The sequence below is a fragment of the Cervus canadensis genome, chromosome 28 (genome assembly GCF_019320065.1).
Source record: "Cervus canadensis isolate Bull #8, Minnesota chromosome 28, ASM1932006v1, whole genome shotgun sequence".
In the NCBI taxonomy this organism is placed as follows: Eukaryota; Metazoa; Chordata; class Mammalia; order Artiodactyla; family Cervidae; genus Cervus; species Cervus canadensis.
Genome location: NC_057413.1, coordinates 46,997,428 through 47,020,087, shown reverse-complemented (window position 1 = coordinate 47,020,087; position 22,660 = coordinate 46,997,428). Strand labels below are relative to the sequence as shown.

The window sequence follows — 22,660 nt, the reverse complement described above, 5'->3', positions numbered from 1 at the left end:
CCTATGTGGCTACTTTGCCCTCTTGTCAATTCCCCCAAATCACACACACTCACAGACTCTCCTGCTCTTCATTTTCTCTCATAAATTTTCCCGAGCTGTCCATGAATCTACACCCATCATAGCTGGGACTATAAAGTTCAGAGATAATTTGAAGGGACCGAGCTGTGCTTCTGGGTCTTGTGCGTAGGGCTGTGTGTTGATAATCCCAAGCTGAGAATGTTTGAGCTTAAAGGGTACAGTGCTGAGGGTTTCAAATTCCTGGTGTTTGAGCTGGATATTTCCTGCGGGGCAGTTGTAGGTTGGAAGGTGTGTGTCGTGGTCTCCGGGTTGGGGAAGATGGATGCAGAGGGCGGACGACCTGTCCTTGCCCTCACTCACCCTCCATCTCCCTTCTCTTGGTCCCCAGGTGGAGTATGGCCCCTGTGTGGTAGCTAGCGACTGCTGGAGCCTGTTGCTGGAGTTCCTGCAGAGCTTTCTAGGCAGCCACACCCCAGGGGCACCCGCCGTGTTTGGGAACAGACACGATGCGGTCTACAGCCCAGCGGACACCATGGTCCAGTACATGGAGCTCTTCAACAAGATCCGCAAGCAGCAGCAGGTGCCGGTGGCGGGGATTCGTTAGCGACTGGCAGCTGCTGGGCTGAGCTCTGTCACCGGGGGGCGGGGGGGAGGGCGGGAGTGTCACAGAAGGAGCAGGAGCTGCACCCTCAGGCCTCAGGACCCTGGAAATCCTGGGCAGACGGCAAGGTGTCCCTCCCTGTCTAGTTCCCAGCTGTGGCTTTTGTTCTGGGGCGCTGGACTCCCCTCCACTGACCCTCACACACAGTCCCTCCTGCGCCTCCCCCACCACAGCTGTTTCGGCCCCCGCCTTGCTGGGCTTGGCCTATCCTCAGGAACAGTGATTATCCAGGGCGGAGACGTCTGGAGCTCTCCTGCTTTAGGGGAAAAGGTCGGATGGGGGTCCTGCTGAGTATCGGTGGGAAGGCAGTCTGTGTCACCAGCTCCTGAGGATTTGGTCCAGGTCCACAGTGGACTGTATTGCGTTTGGGCTGCGCTCAGAAGATGTGGTTGGGCCTTTCCTGGGGAAGGAGCAGGAGGCCAAGCTTATTTGATGGCTGTCATTTTCTGACCTGTTTGCTGAGGTAAATCGTGAGTTCAGTTTTCTAGGGTGTTGCCTGAGTCCTCTGAAGTCTCCAGTCTGGCCATCTTTCCCTTCTGTAATGAATGATACTAAAGCACAGGCTAAGCGGCTATAAGGAGAACCTAAAGTACAGAGGCTCTTAGGAGTTTATTTTTCTCTTCTGTAATAGTACAGAGGGAATTAGATAGTCCAGGGCAGACTTAACTCCACAAGGTCATCAGGAACTTGGTTTCCTTTGAGCCTGCTGTTCAGCCACCCCTGGGGTGTTGCCCTTGGGCGGTTCAGCGCATCATCAGCTACATGTCCGGTTCCCCTGGGATAAGAGAGAGAGAACAGTTTTCTTTTATAAAGGCCATGACCTGGAGTTGCTCCAGTCACTCTGGCTACACCTGGCTGAGAGGAGCTCTGGGACGGAGAGCCTCTTATTTGGGTGGTCATGTGCCCAGTTAAAATGCCGGGGGTTCTGTGACTGAAAGGTGAAGGAGAAAATGGCTGTGGGGGCCCAGTTAGTAGCCTCTGCTCCAGGGAGCTCAGTGGATGTGCCCAAGATTATTCTTGCTATTTTGCAAAGAGCACCCCTGTAAGTAAGCCATTTGTTTCTGAGTTGTATTGGGATGGGGCTGATGTCAGAGCCACCTTAGCTGGATTATTCACATGGGGATGTCACTTCTGCACCCCTTGAGTCAGTCTCAGCATCAAGACCTCTCCAGTTCTCGTGTGCCTAGAGCTCGGGGTTAAACGGTTGACCTGAAGCTCACATTGCACTTCATGGTGTCCTGAACTCTTACTCCTCGTCTCCTGTGAGCCTCCAAGCTGCTCGTTTGACCTCCATCGCCTGCCCACTGCCCTCCTGCTACAGAGATGTTGAGTCCAGCTAACACTGAGGTCACAGTCAGAGCTGGTCTTAGGAAACGAGTTCATGTATGTACTGTGGGTTGTCCTAGGATCTGTCTCTCATCGAAAACACATAAAGAGAAATCGTTTTCAGATCTAAGTCTCTGTAACAAGAATCTGTAACTCAGATCTAAGCCTCTGTAACAAGGTAGTGGTCATGTTTCCCTTTTAACTTTGGCTGGCAGGAAGCTCAGTTCAACTTTCTAACTGTAGACTCTGTCATCCGTGTTTTTGTTCTCACCTTCCTCTGGCTTCGTTTGTTTCTTTGTGTTTGTTTTTTTTTTTTACATTTTAAAATGGAGATATGTTTTAGATATTAATTTATACATAATAAAATACATAGATTTTTTAAATGTTTTTGGCCTTCTGATTTATGTTGGCTCTTGTCCAGACTTACCTGTTTGTATTTTGCTGTAGACTGTTTTAAATATTCTATGAGATAAGATAGCATTTTGAGCATAATGTGTTCCTGAAAATAAACAGAAATTGAATGTGGTAAATATGACTCTACATTTATGCATTATAAGGAGGGATTCCTATTACTGACTCCCTAACTGTGCTTTTAGATACAATCTTGGCTCATAAATTTCCAGAAAGTCTTCACTTTTGTTCTTTTCCCTTATTTTGAGCACAAATTTGACCAGATTTAAGTCCAGTGAACACCAGATCAATCTGTAAGAGTTGCCACCTCACATACTTTTGTCCATCTTTGTCCTTTGTGTCAGTTAAAGCTTATTACTAAAAAAAAAAAAAAAAAGGTTAGTAATGCAGTACATTTCTTAATCTAACTCCACTAGCAAAGTTGCCAAGACTGAACTGGGAAAGGCCCAAATGTCATCCACCTTCTGTATGTAGGTCTGAATGGGACTTTCAAGAGTTAGTTTAGTATCATTGGCGTATAATTTTTGAAAGATGAGGTTGAGTGAAAGTTGAGGAGCTTTTGTATAAAGGGAAAGGGGGCATGGTTAGTCTTATTTTAAAAATAAAAAAAACTTACACTCAGCTAGAAAGTGGGCATGCAGTATTTTGGGTTCAAGGCTGACATTCCTCCTTCTACACTAGGCTGCCGCCTTGTCCCTCCCTCCTTTTTTCCCAGATGTCTTACCCCCTCATCATCTGTGAGTGAGGGAGTGAAGTTGCTCAGTCGTGTCTGACTCTTTGCAACCCCATGGACTGTAGTCTACCAGGCTCTTTCGTCCATGGGATTTTCCAGGCAAGAATACTGGAGTGGGTTGCCATTTCCTTCTCCAAGAGATCTTCCCAACCCAGGGATTGAACCTGGGCCTCCCGCATTGTAGTCAGACTCTTTACTGTCTGAGCCACCAGGGAAGTCCAAGCTAACCCCAAAAGAACAGAAACCAGGACGTTTCTAGGATCCTGCTAACATGTCACCTCGGTGGGTACCTTTGCCAGTCACAGAGAAATCCACTAACCTGCTGGAGCCATGCAAGGCAGCATTAAGATTTACCTGGCTCTCCTTCACTGTAAGAGCGGGGGATCATGCTAAGAGGTGAGGCTGGAGTCAGGACCAAACTCAGGACTCACGGCTCCCAGCATGTGTCAAAGACTGGCAGCTGGACCTCTGTGGGGCCAGGTGATTTTAAGTGGAATATGGGATACATTTTTATTTTAATATATATTAGAAATATAACTGGCACTTTTGCCTTATATGATGAGGATAAATAAGTATTTTAAGAAGAGGCTTCTTAAAGGGAACTGTTAAGTTATACTACGGGTGATACCTACAAGTGGCAGAATCTGGAGGAGGAAGGTGGATGCTCGAATTTGGGGAAACGCTGTGTTCTCCTGTGTGCCGTCCGCTTGTGTCCCTTGATGGTTCCTGCCCTTCGCTCCTGTGCTGCGCTGGCCTCCTGTCTCTCCTGTGCTCTTCTGATTCTCTGTCCCCCTGTTGCCATGCTGCCTCCTGCCTGCTTGCTTTTCTTTGGTCTTGAAAGACCAAGTCATCCCATGCCCCCCACTGTGTATGAGTGTCACTGCGTCACTGAAGGAATACCCAGGGATTGATCACTCCTTCCCACCGCCAGGTCTGCCCTAGCCCGCTGTATCCAGTGTTCATTCCTGAGGCTTCAGGATGAGAGGGGTAGTGAGAAATTTTCTCCCCAAATCCCAGAAGGTGAGGGGAGTGGTTAGAAATTCCCACCTAAGTGTGTCCTCTAGGTGTCAAAGTGAAGTCGCTCAGTCGTGTCCGACTCTTTGCAACCCCGTAGACTGTAGCCTACCAGGTTGCTCCGTCCATGGGATTCTTCAGGCAAGAATACTGGAGTGGGTTACCATTTCCTTCTCCCAAAGTTAAGACTTAAAACTCCCCCTCAAGGTGAGTTTCTGCCATTGTGTGGAGCAATCCAAAATCAGTCTCTTGGGTTACAAGGGACCCTTGAGGTCACACAGTTTGACCGTCATTCAGTACCTGTAACTTTATACCATCCCTCCCAGCAATCATGAAGCCTTGACTTGACCTCATCTAGGGAAGTCTCTTCCCTGTGTATTTTGCTTTTGTCACTACCTCTGAAACAAAAATCAAAACCTACCCGATCTTTCCCTCCCAGGTTGTGGACACCGTCTGGTACTTAATGAGGGAACTGATCATTAGTTGGTGCTGGAGTATGAGCGGACTGTGGTTCTAACTCTACTGCAGGTTCTCAACCCCTGAGGGAGCCTCAGAAAGCCTAAGATGCCTTGAAAGTGGACACAGCTTTGTGGAGAAGTGCAGTTCTCTGGGAATAGGATTTATAGGGTTCATTAGAGTATCTCAAAGAGCTGTGATCAAAAAAAAAAAAGAATCTCTGAAGGGAGAACATCCTGAAAGAAAAGAACAGGAAGGTGAAGATAAAGCAGGTGTGAGATACATTCAGCTGACTTACCACACAAGACCTTCCCCTGCCTTTCGGACCTTCGTCTCGGGTCCATCCCCTTCAGGGTTTTCCCTCCATTTTTTATAGTCCTTCACGCCTTTCAGTCGGTTTCTGGGAAGTTGCACTGTGTCCCTGCTCTTTTCTCACCTGTAGGTTCCTACTTCTCTTTTCTCTATGTACACATGACCTTAGAATTGAGTAGGAGGAATTATGTCAGGAGCATCTTTATAGCCCACTTTGTGGCCCAGGAGTTACTCTTCATGTGACTCAGCCCATGGGGTCTGAAGATTACCCTGTTGTAATGGCATCTGGCTTCATGAGCGTATTTTCATTTTTCAGGGTGGTATGATCAATGAGGCGAGAAATAGTTCATCGCCTCTGAAATGAAATTAGTGAGTTGAAAAGTTTCTTGGAACTCTCAGGGCAAAAATCCCTAATTCTCTTGTGGTCTCTGTTTTATTTACCAATATAGCCCTGCTCCGTCAGATGGCACAGACCTGTTTTTCAAGGTTAATATGAATTCTACTGAGTTTTCTTTGGAGGCTTTAAAAAAGAATTTAGGGACTGCATTTGTATATTCTAGATTGTATAAAGGCAGAATTCAGTATTGAACATCTTCTGTCATGTGGGAAAGGCAAGGCTAGGAATGCGGAGGTGACAGGACAGATATTCCGAGCAGCCTCCTAAAGGGAAGAGAACATGGCTTTAGGAGACAGATGGCTGCGTGCTTGCCACAGTACCGTCCCTAACCTGCCAGGTAACTTCAGTCACGTTGGCCTTTCTGGGTCTCATCTGTAGTGGGAGTGATGATGCCCTTTGTATTTCATAGGCTTGTTGAGAGGCTCAGGGGAGAGGTGTGAGAGTGCCTTGTAGGCAAGTGATGCTGCCTCTGCTCTTGCGTCTTTTTAATGGCACTAAAGGGACTGTGTGTGGTTAGGATGTTGAAGACGGGAAGCTACGGGGTCATTACTCTTTGGTGGCAGATTAAAATTCTGCTCCAATGCAAAGGAAATAGTAATAGAGAACGAGCGATGTGGGGAGAGGGTCTGGAGAAAGCGTCCATCATACAGGTGTGTTTTTGTAACCAGATCAGTGAGCATATTTGTAGGGACTGTGATTTATACTCATAGGGTTGAGATATTTACTTGTTCTCCTGCAACCTAAAGGAAAAGAAGCTGAACTGACACCAAAAAAAGGCGGGGGGTAGAAATTACTGTATCTTCTTTATGCAACACATCCATCCCTGTTTCTCCTCAGTTCCCAAGTCTTAGTTGTGCCTGCTTCTGAACTGTCTTTGATACGGATGTATGTGGTGGCTTTACTTGCAGCCAATGGTGTCTAAGTTCAGTGTTCCTGATTGTGTTTTCCATTCCTCATTGATGAACCATCTAAGCCGTTAACTCTGAAGCTATAATAAAACCTTTTTGTTAGCTATCCTACATAAGCTTTTCCTATTTTAATTATCTAAAATAGTCTTTTTATTCTTTCTGCTTCCATCTGATGCACAATTCTCAAACTTGTTGGTATCAGGATTCCTTGATGCTCTTAAAAATTAACTGAGTACCCCAAAGAGCCTTAGTGTGGGTTGTATCCTTGATACTTAATTAAAACTTATTTATAATGAAAAAAATGATTAATTAAATGATTAATTAAAACTTATTTATAATGAAAAAGTATTAATTCATTTAAAGGTAACAATAAACCCATCACATGTTAACATAAAATATTTTAATGAAAAGCAACTTTTTTCCAAAAAAATTTAGAAGAATGGCATTTATATTTTTGCAAATCTCTTGAATATCTGGCATAGTAGAAGACAATGGATCCTAGTGTCTGCTTCTTTAGTCAGTCTGTTGAAATTTGTTATTCAGTGTTGAAGAATGTGAAGAAATCCAACCTCACACATTCTGGGGCTTCCCGGGTGGCTCAGGGATAAAGAGTCCACCTGCCAAGCGGGAGCTGCAGGAGCTGCAGGCTCAAGCCGTGGGTCAGGAGGATCCCCTGGAGAAGGAAATGGCAACCTGCTCCAGTATTTTTGCCTGAGAAATCTCATGGACAGAGGGAGCTGGAGGGCTACAGTCCATGGGGTCACAAAAAGTCAGACATGACTGAGCGACTAAACCACCACCACCACAGTGATACTGTCTTCCAATAATTGGGGATGTTCTTTGATGCTCCATCACAACTCTGCTAAAGGTTAGTTGAAATGTGGAATCTCAAATTCTATCAGTGAGTTTTCTGTACTCTGTTATATTACATTGATTAGTTTATTTTGCACTGTGAAGGGCTCTTTTAACCATACATGATTTTGTAGCATGCACTGGTCATTTGGAAAATACAGCAGATCTTTTAAATGTTGACACATTTCATTATACAATATCAAAAAATCATATTTGTTAATATCACCATCAGTCTCAACAGAAAAGTCTTGGGAAGCTATTAAGCTCACAGTGGTGGATATATTTTCAAAAATCCTAAGTTTTGCTTGAGAGCTTGAGTTTGATCATTACTAACAAATGCTGTTGGGCTCAATTTATTTATTTCTGAGGAAATATCTGTCAGATACCCAAGGCTGAATGACTGTTAGCTGTTTTTCCAAGTGAAAATGATATTGCATGAATTGCTAATTCAGCTCAAAATTCAGAGAAGTTGAACAAGTGCTTTTCCTCAAGAGAAACATTATAAGGCACCAAAGTGCTTTATGTCTCTATCTACTTAATCACATACAACAATATTATTGAAAAAACATGTTCTTATATAAAACAAAGTTTTTATTTTAGTGTTTCATCAAGCACTTCCTTAAAGTGACACAGGTATAATTCTTTTTTCCTGTGACTGGATGGCAGTGAAGACTACGTTGACTGCTAGTACAATTTAGTGCCAGTTCCTCGATACTGTGTTATGGAAGCAGCAATTTTACCCATTGTTATTTTTGTATCATTAGTGCAAATGTCATCACAGTGACAAAGGCAAGTAGTATCTTACTACTATGAAAACAGTTTTGATTTCAGGGATCCTCCTGAAAGTCTCTGGGTCACCAGGGCTCCACAGGCCACACTTTGAGAACCACTGGTCTGATACATACAGTACTGAGAACTGCTTTTTTGCAAGCACTTGTTACTTCAGAAGTCTTAAGTGACTCCAAAATCCTTCACTCAAAAAAGCACCTATAAATGTGTCAGGAACTTTGTTAGAGAAATAACATAGAATAAAATACGATCTTTATTCTCTAGAAATTTTCTTGAGGGGTTGGGGAGCAGGAGGAGAAAATAGATAATTGAGGAGTTAAAATGTAAGATACGAATTCCTTAAAATTATGTTAAAGGTGTTAGCAAGGGGAGTGCTAAATTTTAGGTCTTAATTTGCGGGCTTCCCAGGTGATTAGGTGCAGGAGATGGAGGTTTGATCCCTGGGTGAAGAAGATCCCCTGGAGGAGGAAATGGCAACCCACTCCAGTATTCTTGCCTGAAAAATCCCATAGACAGAGGAGCCTGGAAGGTTACAGTCCATGGGGTGGCCAAGAGTCACACACTGAACAGGAACACTGAGCTCTTGAACCACATGGCAAATCCTCATCAAATCAATTAATCAATCACTAGGTCTTTTTCATCAGAAGTTTTTTAAGTGTTTAAGTTAGTTACCTTTGGAAATTTCAGAGTTGACTCCAGGCGTTGTAGATTCCTGCTTACACATGCACATGCCCTTCCCCCTTCTTATTTTGTTTATTGTTCTTTGGCTTCTGTTGCTTCTCTATTTCATATTTACATGTGTGTAGCTTTGAGCCAGTGTACGTAGTAAGAAATATGTTTCTTTTCCTTGCCCTTGTATTTAAACGTAAGCCTTTATCTGTTTCAGCCTTGCAGTTGGGTGATGTAACAGTGTTGGTCTTATTTGGAGGAACTCCCCCCCCCCCCAAACTATGTCGGGACAATGCACCCAAGAGGCTACTCGGGAAGGAAACTTTCTGAGGCTGAGATTTGTAGAAATAGCTGCAGTTCTGTTTCCCTGGGGTCTCCACCCCCACCTTCTGCTGAACTTCAGTTTACAGCAGCAGCGAACCCCTTCCTTAGGGGAATTTCCATAAAAAGGCGGAATCCCGACTGGGTCATCAGTGGCAAAAGTCAGACACTTGCTCACTCGCCTGGGAACCAATAGTAACTTCTTCAAAAGCTGCCTCCGGAAACCCCACAGTTCGGAAGCTACATCTTTCGGACACCGTAAAAACTGATAGTCTTATTTTTAACAGAACAAAACAAAAACCTAGACGGTATAATGAGGAAGGCTTTCCCGCTTGGCAGTGGGAAGAGATGTTAAAGACGCTCCATCCAAAAGGAGTGCGGGGAACTCCCGCAAGATTCCTTTACTGTTCCGCAGGCTGATGGGCTGCGGAGAAGGGGGTGGAGATGGGCTCTTGTGAGTCTCTGGTCCTTTAAGGAGGAGGGACGGCCGTGAGACCCTGTACCTTTAAGAGTCTTTGTCTGGAAACCTCCTTATTTACCCTCCTGTGCTTCAACCAAACTTCGACCCGCGATTCACAACGCCCCTCTACGCCGCCGCCCCTTACGCCAGGCTCAAGTCGCCCGCGCGTCGGTGGCTAACCCTAAACTTGGCGGCCGCCGCGCGAACCCCCGGACAGGATGTCTGTGCCGGGTCGGGGCCCTGCGCTGCGCCGTTGGCGCAATGCGGGGCCCGGGGGGCGGGGCTCCGGCGGGCGGGCCAATGGGCGGGAAGGGGGCGGGGCCGTGTTCGGTTGTCTCGCGCCCTGGTGACAGCTCGCGCGTGCTGATGATGGCGGTAAATAGAGGGGGGTCGGGGGAGGGGGCGGAGGAGGTGGGGCGGCCGCAAAGGGGGTAGCTCCAGGGGGTGGGGGCTCGGGAACCGGGGAGGACGCGACGGCCAGGGATCCCATTCGGAGACTCGGAGGCGGGGACAGGAGTCTCCGGCACACTGGCCCTCCCCTTTAAAGAAGCAAAATCCTCACACACCGGGTGAGGGGCGACAAAGGCGGCGCGCGGCTAGCGGGCGGGAGGAGTGGCGGCAGGGGGCGGGACCGCGGCGCCGGCGGGCAGGCGGCGCCCGGGGCGGGGGCCCGCGGGAGGCGAGAGCCGGCTGTCCTGGCGCGCCGGCCCTTTATTTTGGCGGGGTGGGCGACCGCTAGGTTTGGGGTAAAAGCCTGGAGGGGAGAAGGGAAGGCAGGCTTGGGGGGCGTTTCGGGGGAACGGATCTGAGAATGAGATGAGGAGGATTAAGGGGAGAAGGGGGTAGAAGTCAGGGAGAGAAGGAGTGAGGAAAAGCCAGCCAAGGAGGTGGGAAGGAGGCAAAGCCCAGGCTGGGTGATAAGGAATCCGGGCCGGGAATGAGGTTAGGAGGACCGAGCCCGGGAAGAGGGCTCCCCGGGTTAGGTGTGAGAGCAGGGTTCTGGAGGGGAAAGCTTGGTAGGGGATGGTAGTGGGCCGAGGGTTACAGGGGTAAGAGTTGGAAGTGGAAGGCAAGGAGGGGCAGAGCTGGGGGAGTAGTTGGGAGTAGAGGGGAGAGAGTGATTAAGAGCCAGACGTGACAAGGGTGTGAACTAGTGCAGAGCGAGATGAGCTGAACGAGTAGGACCGGCGATGGGTGGGAACTGCGAGGTTCTGAGAAAGGTATGGGTTAGTGGATGGGCAGTGGGTGTGAATTCTTGAAAGTGAGGAAGAGGGGAATTAAACACTGGACTAGTAACCAGGTGGAGTCAGGAATAAGTGTGACCGAATTGGAAGGGTGAAAAGCAATGGACATGAGAGATGGGACGTTTGTAGAACAATTCGGGGGCCAGAAAAGCTGAAAGGAGAAGAGAGTGAGGGTGTGAGAAGTGATGGCGGTCTGGGACAGGGTAACTGGGGAATTGTGTTAATCGCCTAGGTTCAGCAAGATCCGAGGTCCAGACAGTGAGGTAAAGAGACAAGGCTGAAAGCAGAGGGTGAGAGGAGCAAAGAAGAAATGGACCCCAGGATTTAAAGGATGAGATGGCGAGTGAGGGAAGAGAACAGGGTTAAGGGAAGCTTGGGGAAGCCTGATGGATTTCAGCCTGGGGGAGACTGCACAGGGGTGGGGATCAAGTGTGCAGTTGGGGGAGAGGCTCCAGAAGGTCTGCATGGGTCAGGGCACAGACACTGTAGTGAAGGATCAAGAGTAGGGAGCCTTTGGTGCAGAAGAGGAGGAACCATGGTGAGTGAAAAGAGACCTAGAGATAGGGGCAAAAACTAAAAAGTAACAGTGGAGGTGGGGGGTGCAGGAAAGGAATTCTTTGTTGAGAAGAGAACTGTTAGTGTATTGAAAGTGGTGAGTCCTTTTGTCCATGAAAGTAGGAAATTCCAGAAACCTCTTTCTCTCTTCAAGGAATCTTGAATCTGCTTCCACCTTTCATGGTTTTTTAAATCGACTTTTCATGTCCACTTTGAAAGGATGAGACCCATTTTGATTTTGTTCTTGTATGAATGATGAGGTGTCAACTGGGTGCTGAGAAGCTCTGCCTTTTACTGGTGTTGTGATCTTAGGAAACTGGGTTGTATTTCCAGTGTGGTTGTGCCTGTATGGTGTGACCGTGTTGTGCTATAGCATTGTGGTACCTGACAAGTGCTAGGCAGTGCTTTCTCGACAGCATTTTTATTTTCAGTGGAGAGCACCCTGTTGTTGAGATGGATAAAGATGAAAATCTTTTTGTTTTGTTTAATCACCCAAATTTCTGCCTACTTGTTTTTGATGGCTGGAGGATATTGAAATCATTTCAGAGAAAGGCAAATAGCCAACCAGGGGAGTTTGTAGGGGAAGAGATTTAAATCAGGGTGCTGAGGGTTTTAGCTGCCTTTAGCTTTGTGTGTGACTTTTTATACTGTAGTAGAGAACTCACCCATTTGACAAAAATGGAAGAAAGAAAGGGAGATTTAGAATAGTAGAGGATTTTACAGTGGGGTTTATCTTTCAGTTAGATAATGGGTTTATGAGTAATTTTTATCATGACGTCTAAGATGATGCGTGCTGGAGCCTTGGACAGCTCCACCGCCTCTCCTGTTTTGTAGTTGTGAATAAAAAAATTACTATTTTTCTAGAATAAGTTTTTGATATTTAAGACACTTTTGGGAATTTAAAGGAAGACAAGAAATTTGGGACAAAATTTAGGTTATTCTTAACCAAGTATTTTGTTTTGATGATTTTTAATCCTGAAGCTTTTACATTTAGCTAAGAATATGAACTATTATTACTTTGCATTTGATGGTACCAAAGGATAGCATATAATTTACTTAAGAAAAAAACCACAAACTGTTCTTGAGACTCTTATATGGGGTTATTTCATTGGTGTACATTCAGATACACAAAGATGCTTTTTCAAAGTTGTGTAAATTTTGGATTGCCACTGTTTTCTGGGTATTTGGATAAATAGCAAAGATCACCTTTATGGCATCTGTGATAGTTAGCAAAGATTAGATTTTGATTAGTGGACATCAGAAACATTGGTTGTTAATGCAGGTGAGTAATTTAGAATATTAAATTAAATTTCTGGATTCAGCTGTTGTGTTCATGGATTCCAGATTCTGTGGAGCAGGTGTTCAAGGTGACTAGATTGGTTTAGCAGTTTAACAGGATTTTTAAAAATTACTATTTTTCCTGCTAAGTTTGAAGAGGATTAGTCTGAAATGTTAACTTTCAAACTGCAGAGTAACTTTGGTATGAGGCACCTGTTTCTATGAAATGTGTGTGTGTGTTCCCTTCCTTTCTAGATGTGTTTGGCAGTGCTAGTAGGTTGTATTTTGTGTGTGGTATTGCCATTTTTATAATATAATTGTTTTGTACTTGATGTCTTAATATAAATTACTTTAGACTTACTCGGTAATGAGGAAGAAGAAAATATAAACCACAAGATAAACCAAAGGAAAGTCCATTTGGGCCTTAGCTGTTGTTTCTGTATGCTGCTGTAGTGTGTTAAATCTCCACTTCTCACTGTAAATGGTTATTTCTCAGTTGATATTTCTCTTTTAGTACAAATAATACTATTTGTCAGTAAGGAATTCAGTGATAAATTTAAGTTTTATTTCCATTTTTTCATCAAGCAGAATTCTACGCAGTTTATTTTGGCTACAATCTTATTTGCTAAGCCGAAAACTTTAAAGTTTATTTATTCAACCAGTAGGTTGTATATAATTAAATGTTTTTCTGGTTAATCGTAGATTCTTTGGATGGGAAGAGACCTTGAAAGGACCTCTAGTTTATCCTGCAACTTCAGTCAATATCCCACTTAAATCATCCCAGGTAGATAAAAATTTATCCTCTTTGTGTGAATCTTCAGAGGTAATGTGGCAACCTTTGTAGGTAATAGTTTCCAGCATTTAATTATTTTCTCTAATAGAACAGTCTGTAATCTATGCAGAATACAGAACAAATGCAGAACAAAATTACAGTATTTGTGCTTGTTCTCTCTTGCCCCATTCTTAATACTATAGTAAGCAGATATTTATACTCGAAAATCAAGATGACCTTAGTTCTTCGTAAACTCAGTAATAGTAGCTCCCCATGTATAGTGCTTTCGTGCCAGGCACTGTTGTAAGCTCTTGCAGACTGTAACTCATTTACTCCTTCCAGTAGTCCTATGAGGGCGGCACTGCTACTGTTCCCATTTTACATGTGATGAAATACAAGGTTCTTGAGATTAAATGACTTGCCCAAGGTTATATTCAGACATTTCTACAGCTACTTGTTTGATAGTTGATAATCTTGTAGTACAAATTATACTGTTTTTTTTTTAATCAGGTAATAACTAAAGGAAAGATTTAATCATTTAGTTTATAAGGTAGGGTGAGGTGGAATAGGGTTTGAACCTTGGCATTTTATGGGCAGTCTACCTTAGTATTACCTCTGCTTGACTGTTGTGAAGTGATCCAACCATGCTCGTCAGATTATTTTATCCCTGACCCGTCTTGTTTGCCAGTCCTTAAATTAGCCCTATGATTCTGTTATTAACCATTTCTCAGTTCCTTCCTAGATGGGGAACTTGGGACAGACACCATAAGGGCTGTGTTTGATGCAAAGATTGCATCAGGGTTCTTACATGGTTGTATATTTTTCCCTACAAAATTGTATTTTTAAAACAAAACAAATCCAAATCAATAAGATGCCTAATTGTATTTAGATTAGATTGATTGTTGTCAGCTTTTTTAGCTAGAAAGAGGCCCTTGGCGTTTCCTCAGTGGGTAGCAGTCTCTCATCTGCAGACCTGTATGCTATATAACAAGTTCACACAGGTTTGTAGATGAGAGATTGTTTGCCCACTGAGGAAACAATGGAATTCAGGTTTCAGTGTGGATATCTATCCATAAATAAAATCTGTTCAGATTCTTGCCGATTTTTTTCCCCACATTCTCTTTGTATGTGCCTATGCAAGCAACATGCTAAATACATTTATGCATGCTTTTTGTTGTTGTTTAGTCACTAAGTTGTGTCCGACTCTGCGACCCCATGGACTGTAGCCCACCAGGCTCCCCTGTCCATCGGATTTTCTAAGCAAGAATACTGGAGTGGGTTGCCATTTCCTACTCCAATGTGTGCTTTAATTTGCTTGAATAATTGATCCCCTCTTTTTTTTTGTTTGTTTTTTTAGAACAGTTTTAGGTTCACAGTAAAATTGAAGGGAAAGTACACAGAGATTTCCCTGCCCCTACACCTGCATAACCTCGCCCCATTAATATCCCTCACCAAAGTGGTTTCTTACAATTGACATTTAAAAAAATAAGTAATAATTTTTTATTGTTAGTGTTTTCTAAGTACCCAGCATGAGTTAAGTATGTGAATTGTTTGAAACTCAAAACAGCATTAGGAGAAAGCTTCTTTGTGGGGATTTTACTCAATTTTTTTTGTGACTGGATTTTTTTACAGTTTTCAAATTTTATAGAAAAGTTGCAAAAATGATACAAGAAGTTTATGTACACCTTTCTTCAAATCCAGGAATTGTTTTATCTTGCCCTGTTTGTTTTATCATTTTCTCTCACTTGCGTATTTTTTGTTTTGTGTTGGGGTCTAGCCGATTAACAGTGTTGTGATAGGTTCAGGTGAACAGTAAGAGGGACTCAGCCACACATATCCTCACTTGTGTATTTTTAAAGAAGTAAGTTTGAAAGAAAAATGGATATGAAGGCCTTAATCTTAAAAAGAAAAGGGAAGAATGGTTTCAGTATATCAGCAAGTTGGTATGTGTTTGATTTCAGTCAAGCATGTGAAGCAAAAGAATCTCAAGATTGGACTTTGAGTGGATTTTGTGGTTTCATGGTTTGTTGTCCTCATGATATTTTGAAAAACATTCTTCATCAGCAAAAGCTGTCCCGGTCTGCCCTTTTATAGGGGCCCTCCTTAGTACATTGGACGGTCTGCTCACACAAGGTGGTCCTCAGCATACACCAGCTCTGGATGATGTGTGGGTGATTACTGTGTAAAAACAGGAGCCATAGTACCGTTCAATACCTTGACTGAGACATATTTAAGTGAAATACATATTTTACCTAAAGACCCTTCTGTTGCTTCGAGGAACTGGAAAAGATCTAAGTGTAAAATAGACTGCCTGAGAAACATTGCTTGCAGTTAATACAAGTAGGTTTGCCTTATGGTAAGGAGATGAATATAAATATCTTAACATTCTATTACCTCCCCCCAAATAAACCTAAATCTGGGGAGTCTTTTCAGTTGTTGTGATATGAAGGGATTTCACTGACCCTCTCCCCATTGCCGCCGTCCAGCTCATCCTTCATCTTTATGAAAATGGTAGCCTGTCCATTTGATAAAGGCGTGACCTGCAGAATGAGGCCTGTCTGATTTCAGCGGAAAGGATTATGAACTGAATTCTAACCAATGTAAAATATAGCACTTGTAGCCAGCTCCCACCCCCCCATCCCTGTTAAGTGATCATCAAAGCTATAAAATATAGCTCTTACTAAAGCTGGTGATAATAATGAAAAACACTTTGCTTTTACAAGGATGAGAAAATTACAAATTATTGGAAAAGCTTTCTTTCCAGTCATGTGTTATTGTTTCTGAGTCATGGGCAGTTTTAAAGACTATACTACTGTTCCTTTGCCATTTACATGTTAATAGAAGTCTGAAAAGTAAGACACTCTTCTGAAATTTCCAGGGTTGTTTTTATTATGTGTCAAGTTGTAAACAGCATTCTGTGACAGGTATTTTCTCCCTTTGTCTTCTATTGAGCTAATTAGTAATTTACACTCTAGTAACATCTCTTTCAGCCTCGCATTTTCAGCGTGTGAAAATGCCTGCTATTCTGCGCCTTCCATGCAACCCGGGCTGGCAAATGATGGGGGGCAGATGTTGGTTAGCACATCAGAAGGATCACAGATAAAATTTATTTTTGTATTGTGTTTTTATAAACATACAGGCTTTTTGTATCTGCCGGTCCCCTGCCATGCTGCCCCCGCCCCTCCCCCATTCAAATAGAAATGTTATGACTTACAGTCCAGAGCTACTGCCCTTACTTCAACTTTGGATTGTTTTCTATTCTGTCTCCCACCCTCACCCCCACCCCGCCCCACCCCCACCCCCACGCTGTAGGATTTAGGGGGGATTAGCAGGGCAGTCTGGCATAGTTTAGAGCCCAGGAAGCTGGTCTTCACTGCTCCGTCCCTTGGACAGAATACAGAACTCCTTGTCATTGTCTCTAGGAGCCAGCAGTGCCTCTCTGGCCGGGCAACTTGTGCGAGGGGTGGGAGGACAGCACTGCTGCTAGGGAGTTAGGAACATGCTTTTATATGACACTTGATTCTCTCCAAAGCAAAGACAGGCCCTACCTTTCCATCAGTGTTTTCAAAATGCAGCCGCGAATGACCAGGAGACCATTTAGAGCTTGGCTTTAGCACTTTGTCACATTGGTGTTCCGCTCTTTCCTGGCCCCATGCTGTCTCTTTCAGTCTCTGACATGGGAGTCTGACATGGATGTGTAGTGTCTGTCCTGTGTTCACTCAGATAGGTCATGTGATGTGAGCATGGTAATGCAGCAGGAGCTTTTGACTTTGAAATAAAAGTCTTAAGGATCAGTTTGTTCTGTGAGGAATAGAAATTTAAATTGAGAATTAAAGGAAGGGTAGAGAGGGGTTTACTGATGTATCGGTTTTGAGTCAAAACCTTTCTAGAATGCTCGATAATTTGTGGTACTTATTTTTGCAGTTAGGAATCCTCATTTATCAGGGTAATAAGGTCACAATCCCTGTTAAAGCTAATTAGAGTCTCCCTGACAAAAATTGTTACCTGGAGGTGACCACAAAGAAAATCAGGTAAGAAAATGTGTGAATAGCTCAGTTCAGCCATCGTTGCTAATAGCATTGTAATCATCGATGTCTAGCTTTTGACAGTGAATCAGTTTTCGTGAACAGAGGACATCTCATTTATGTTAGCATTCACTGAGTATGTGGGGCTATGTTAGTGTTTTGAATGTTTTTGTGGTTGGCCATTGCTAACATTTACTTTCTTTACTCTCCTTTTTCTGTGTTCTAGTATAACCACCTATAACCATTGTCTTATTTATATTAGATGTTCATGGCTGGATATTGATTACACTTTTGTGCTTTCACCTCTAAAAGAGGTCAAAGGTCAGATTAATAACATGAAAAAATAAGATATCAAAGTGGCTTGATCACATGGGTATTGTGAGTTAAAAGTGAGAACGTGAATGTATGACTGTGGAATTGAATATATTCTTTTAAAAGAAACATTTCTACAATATATGGCATAGTGTGAAGAACTGATAACCGTATGTTTCAAGTGAAAGGTAAATAATTGTGCCGTAGTGAAGAGATCAAACTCATTTGTGGTGGCATCACTGTCTACTCCCAAAATGGTTAAACATTAACATTGTTCCTAGTTATACTGTTAATATACTTCTTGAATTCTTTTTTCTTCATAGGACATTCAGCTTTGCCTATAGCTAACAAGTTCAAAACCTATTTAAGCTATAAATTCTAATTCTATTCCTTTAAATAAATATAACATAAAACACAATTACTACTTTTTTACCTGTTAGATTAAGAGATTAAACAAGTTGTTGTAGCCAGTAGTAGATGAGGATGTGGGGAAATTGGAAGTCTTGCTTTTGATGGGAATGTAAGTTTCTCTGAAGATAAATTTGGCAGTGTCTGTTGAAATTTTTAAATGGAGTATAGTAGCTTTATAACGCAGTGTTAGCCTCCACTGCTCAGCAGAGTGAATCAGCCGTACATGTACATACCCCGCAGTATGTGTTCTCAGTCATGTCCCCCTCTCTGCCACCCTATGGACTGTACACCTCCAGGCTCCTCTGTCCATGGGATTCTCCAGGCAAGAATACCGGAGTGGGTTGCCATTTCCTTCTTCAGGGGATCTTCCTAACCCGGTAACTGAACCCACGTCTCTTAGGTCTCCTGCACTGGCAGGTGGGTTCTTTACTACTGAGCCACCAGGGAAGCCCTGTTGGAATTCTGAATGTGCGTATCCTGTGACCCAGAGATTTCACGTCTAGAAATTTGTCCTGTAAATATATTTATACACTTGCATGAAAAAATGAGTATAAAATTTTTCTTTATAGCATTGTTTGTCCCTGCAAAAAGAGTGATGTCCATCAGCTAGGAACTGGCTAAATAATGTGTATTGAGTCCATACAATGGAATACTATTAAGCTATTAAGGAATGCAGTGAATCTCTTATTTGCTGAAGTAGAAAGATGTCCATTTTTAAGTTTTTTTTTTTTAAGTCACGATATAGGACAATATAGGATATTCCTATTTTTGTAAGATGTTAAGAAGTGCTATTGAGGTGTTGGTGTTTAGGAGGGAAAGTATTTACTTTTTGCACTTCCCTGGTGGCTCAGTGGTAAAGAATCCACCTGCCAATGCAGGAGCCGCAGGTTTAATCCCTGAGTAGGGAAGATTGCCTGGAGAAGGAAATGACAACCCACTTAAGTATTCTTGCCTAGGAGATCCCATGGACAGAGGAGCCTGGCGGACTACAGTCCATAGGGGTCGCAAAAGAGTCAGACATGACTTAGAAACTAAACAACAAATTGACTTTTTCCTCTATGTACTTCTGTAGTGGTTGCTTTTTATAAGCAGGTGAGGAAGGGGTTAATTAAGAGCATTTTCATGAAGGAAATTTCCATGGTAGTAAGGGAGGAGTGAGAGGCTGGCCAGAGAAGAGAACTGCTCTGTTCATAAGAGATATATCAGGTATGTCAGTCAAGCTTTTAAGTAAGAAATGAGGACTGGATGGCAGGAAGAGGGGATATAGTGGAAGTAGAGAACATTTGGTGGAGATTTGAAAGGCAATGATAAAGAGCTTGCATTTGATTTGAAAAACAATCTATAAAATGGAGATGAGGATAGTACCTAGTCCTATTGAGTTGTTGTCGGGATTGAAGTAAATAATGCATATAAAATATTTGTTTTAATTAATTAATCAATTTTTGTCTTTGGCTCTGCTGAGTCTTCGTTACTGCACGGACTTTCTCTAGTTGCAGCAAGCAGGGGCTACGCTCCAGGTGTGGTGTACATGGTTCTTACTACAGTGGCTTCTCGTGTTGCAGAGCATGGGTTCTAGAACATGAGGACTCGGTAGCTATGGCACATGGGCTTAATTGCCCTGCAGGATGTGGAATCTTCCCAGACCAGGAATCGAACCTGTGTCCCCTGCATTGGTAGTCTGATTTTTAACCCACTGAACCACCAGGGAAGTCCTGTATAAAGTACTTAAAACAGTGACTGACACGTAGTAAGTGCTCAATGTTAGCTATTATTATTGAATGAAAATACCTCATCTTTTGTAAGCCTGAATAAATTTATGTGTCGTGTGTGGTGATAATTCTGCTCATTGACAGACATGTAGTTTGGATTTTTTTCCCAGTAGTATTGATGGTTGGCCTAACCATTCCTATTCTTCACCTTTGGTCCTCCCACCTGCTAACACTTAGAATCAAAATCTGAAATCTGAATACAATTCTAGAGCTTTAGACATATGATGTCCTACAAGTTGCTCTTGTGTTTGTTTACCAGTATTATCATGTATACTACCTAACATTTGGGGCCTGTAAAAAGATGGGAACAGATAATTTGGGGAGAAAAACATCATTTTCTATGCCCATGGGATGTGGAATAGATATGTCACTTTGCACCGAAAGTGTTAATCAGTTTTTGTTAGCAGTGCAATGTAATGAGTGTATTAGCTACAACACCTTCCTTGGCAGCCAGCAGTCCGCTTGTGAAATCTTTTAGGAAACAGAAATCTGGTGAGAAGTATTCCTGAGCAATTGAAATATCTTTGTGATGGTGGGGGGGAGGGGGATTACAAAGAACAGATAAAGTAGAAAAAAATTATCTACCAAAAAGCAATTGTTTCACCACTGAGAGCCATGAAAAAGATGTCCTACCTGTGGGCTAAAGATGTGACAGTGTAATTTTTTAGGGCTGTAAAGTGAATTCTTTTTGCATTTTGATTTTTCACTGAAGTTTGTCACTTAAAGAACTTCAAGGTATATTTCTATTTCATGAAAAATATTTATAAAATTTCTAAGAATGGTGGATTTCTCATTTTATACTATATATTCTAATGTAAGTTATTTTCCACTTCCAGTTAAAATGTATCTTAAAGCACTTATCTTTTTGAGGTTCAAAAAGTCAGCAGAAATAACAAGAAAAATTTATATTTAAGCACAGCACTTCGCACTTAAGAGGTGTTCTGTAAGTTTTTATTGAATAAATTAATACACGCATGAATGAAAAATATTATTCTGAATTTGGACTTCATACTCTGTGATTTGGGCACAGCCTAGCGTTGCTGTATAAAGGCCGTCTGTTCAGCTCCCGTCTCCATGCCCATGTTCCTCTCCTGCCCCACAAACACCCTTTCTGAGTGTTTGATATTGGTCCTTGATTCTATATACATCTGTATAAAATACTTAGTGATGTGTTTTGTGTGTGTATATTTAATTCTGAAATTGTTCATCATACCACACTGCTGTAGAACTTGGCTAGAGAATTCTCCCGTGTGTGTGTGTGTGTGTGTGTGTGTGTGTGTGTGTGTGTGTGTGTGTGTGTGTGTGTGTGTGTGTGTGTGTGTGTGTGTGTGTGTGTGTGTGTGTGTGTGTGTGTGTGTGTGTGTGTGTGTGTTGGGCTGTACATTTAGCTAATTGCTCCTAACTGCAGCATAGTGTTCTGTGGTGTGCATCATTTCCATAGTGATAGATGCCTAGGCTACCACAAACAGTGCTACCAATAAACAGTCTTGTCCATGTCCATTATGGACACATTTGAGAATTTCTTCAGGACGCAGACTCAGGAGTGGTGGTGTGGCATGCGTAATGTCAGGCTGCTGAACGGTTGTATCACTCTACACCCCACAGACACTGTGTTCCCAACCTCCCCAACATGTGGTATTGTCCACATTTCTAATTTTTGCCATTTAATAATGTCTCATTTTAATTTGTATTTTCTACTTACTAGTAAATTTGCGTGTTTCTTCATATTCTAATTAGCTGTTTCCTTTCTGTGAAATGAGCATAATAGATTGAACTTAGTATTTTATTAATGTTTTTAAGCTGGAGGAACTTTTGGTTACACATTGTATTTTGCAAGATGTTAATATATTTTCTTAAACTTCAAAAAGGGAAGAGTGTCTTCCTTATGCTGAATCTTATTGTTTTTCTTCCTGGTTCCAAGAGATGATGAAACAAACCTTTTTCTAAGTATTCAACTTGAAAAGCCATAAAGTATGCTACAATTAAAGCATCTTGCTAATCTGTTCTCATTGTCTTCATGTATACTGAACACTGACAGCAAGTGTTTTTGCCAGAACAGATTTGGTGGAAAAGCACTTCATTGTGTTAGTTAAAGAAAATCACCCCTGGTCAGAAATCAGTGGATGATTATCAAAAAAAATTTAGATCCAGCTGCTTCTCCCTTTACAATCTCCCTAGATGTCAGAAAGCTGAGCAGGAAGCATCATCTCTTTGCCTGGAAAATTCCCTGGACAGAGGAGCCGGGCAGGCTATAGTGCATGGTGCTTAGTTGCTCAGTCATGTCTGACTCTTTGCCACCCCATGAACTGTAGCCCCCGCCAGGCTCCTCTGTCTATGGGATTCTCCAGACAAGAATACTGGAGTGGGTTGCCATGTCCTCCTCCGGTATCGAACCCAGGTCTTCCTAATCGCAGGCAGATTCTTTGACAGCTGAACTACCAGGGAAGCCCTGAGTCAGACACAACTGAGTACATGACACATCTTCTCTAACTTGCCTGTCTCTGAAGAGCTCAACACTTGATTGAGAAGTACTTCTTAGCACTCATTGAATATAAGCTGCTGCTGCTGCTGCTAAGTCACTTCAGTCATGTCTGACTCTGCGAGACCGCATAGACTGCAGCCCACCAGGCTCCCCTGTCCTTGGTATTCTCCAGGCAAGAACACTGGAGTGGGTTGCCATTTCCTTCTCCAGTGAGTGAAAGTGAAAAGTGAAAGTGAAGTCGCTCAGTCGTGTCTGACTCTTAGCGACCCCATGACTGCAGCCCACCAGGCTCCTCCATCCATGGGATTCTCCAGGTAAGAGAACTGGAGTGGGGTGCCATTGCCTTCTCCATGTATGTAAGCAGATAACATTAAAAAAAGAAGAAAAGTACCATATTATACTTCTCATTTTTCTGTGAAACGGTATAGAAAGTATGTATGTGTGCTTAGTCACTTCAGTCGTGTCTGACCTTTTTGACCCTGTGG

General features: G+C 43.0%; 1 protein-coding gene across 5 annotated transcripts in view; it reads left to right on the top strand.

The window, feature by feature from the left end:
- Positions 1 to 22,660, top strand: part of MED20 (mediator complex subunit 20) — a 71,131-nt gene that overhangs the window by 7,906 nt on the left and 40,565 nt on the right. For 3 of the 5 annotated variants that reach the window (XM_043449638.1, XM_043449639.1, XM_043449636.1), the window contains exon 4: positions 407 to 598. In XM_043449638.1, the coding sequence (XP_043305573.1) occupies positions 407 to 598 (192 nt within the window). Of the gene's footprint in view, positions 1 to 406; positions 599 to 13,106; positions 13,189 to 22,660 lie in introns of all 5 variants that reach the window. The other 2 variants (XM_043449635.1, XM_043449634.1) reach the window with 1 other exon arrangement.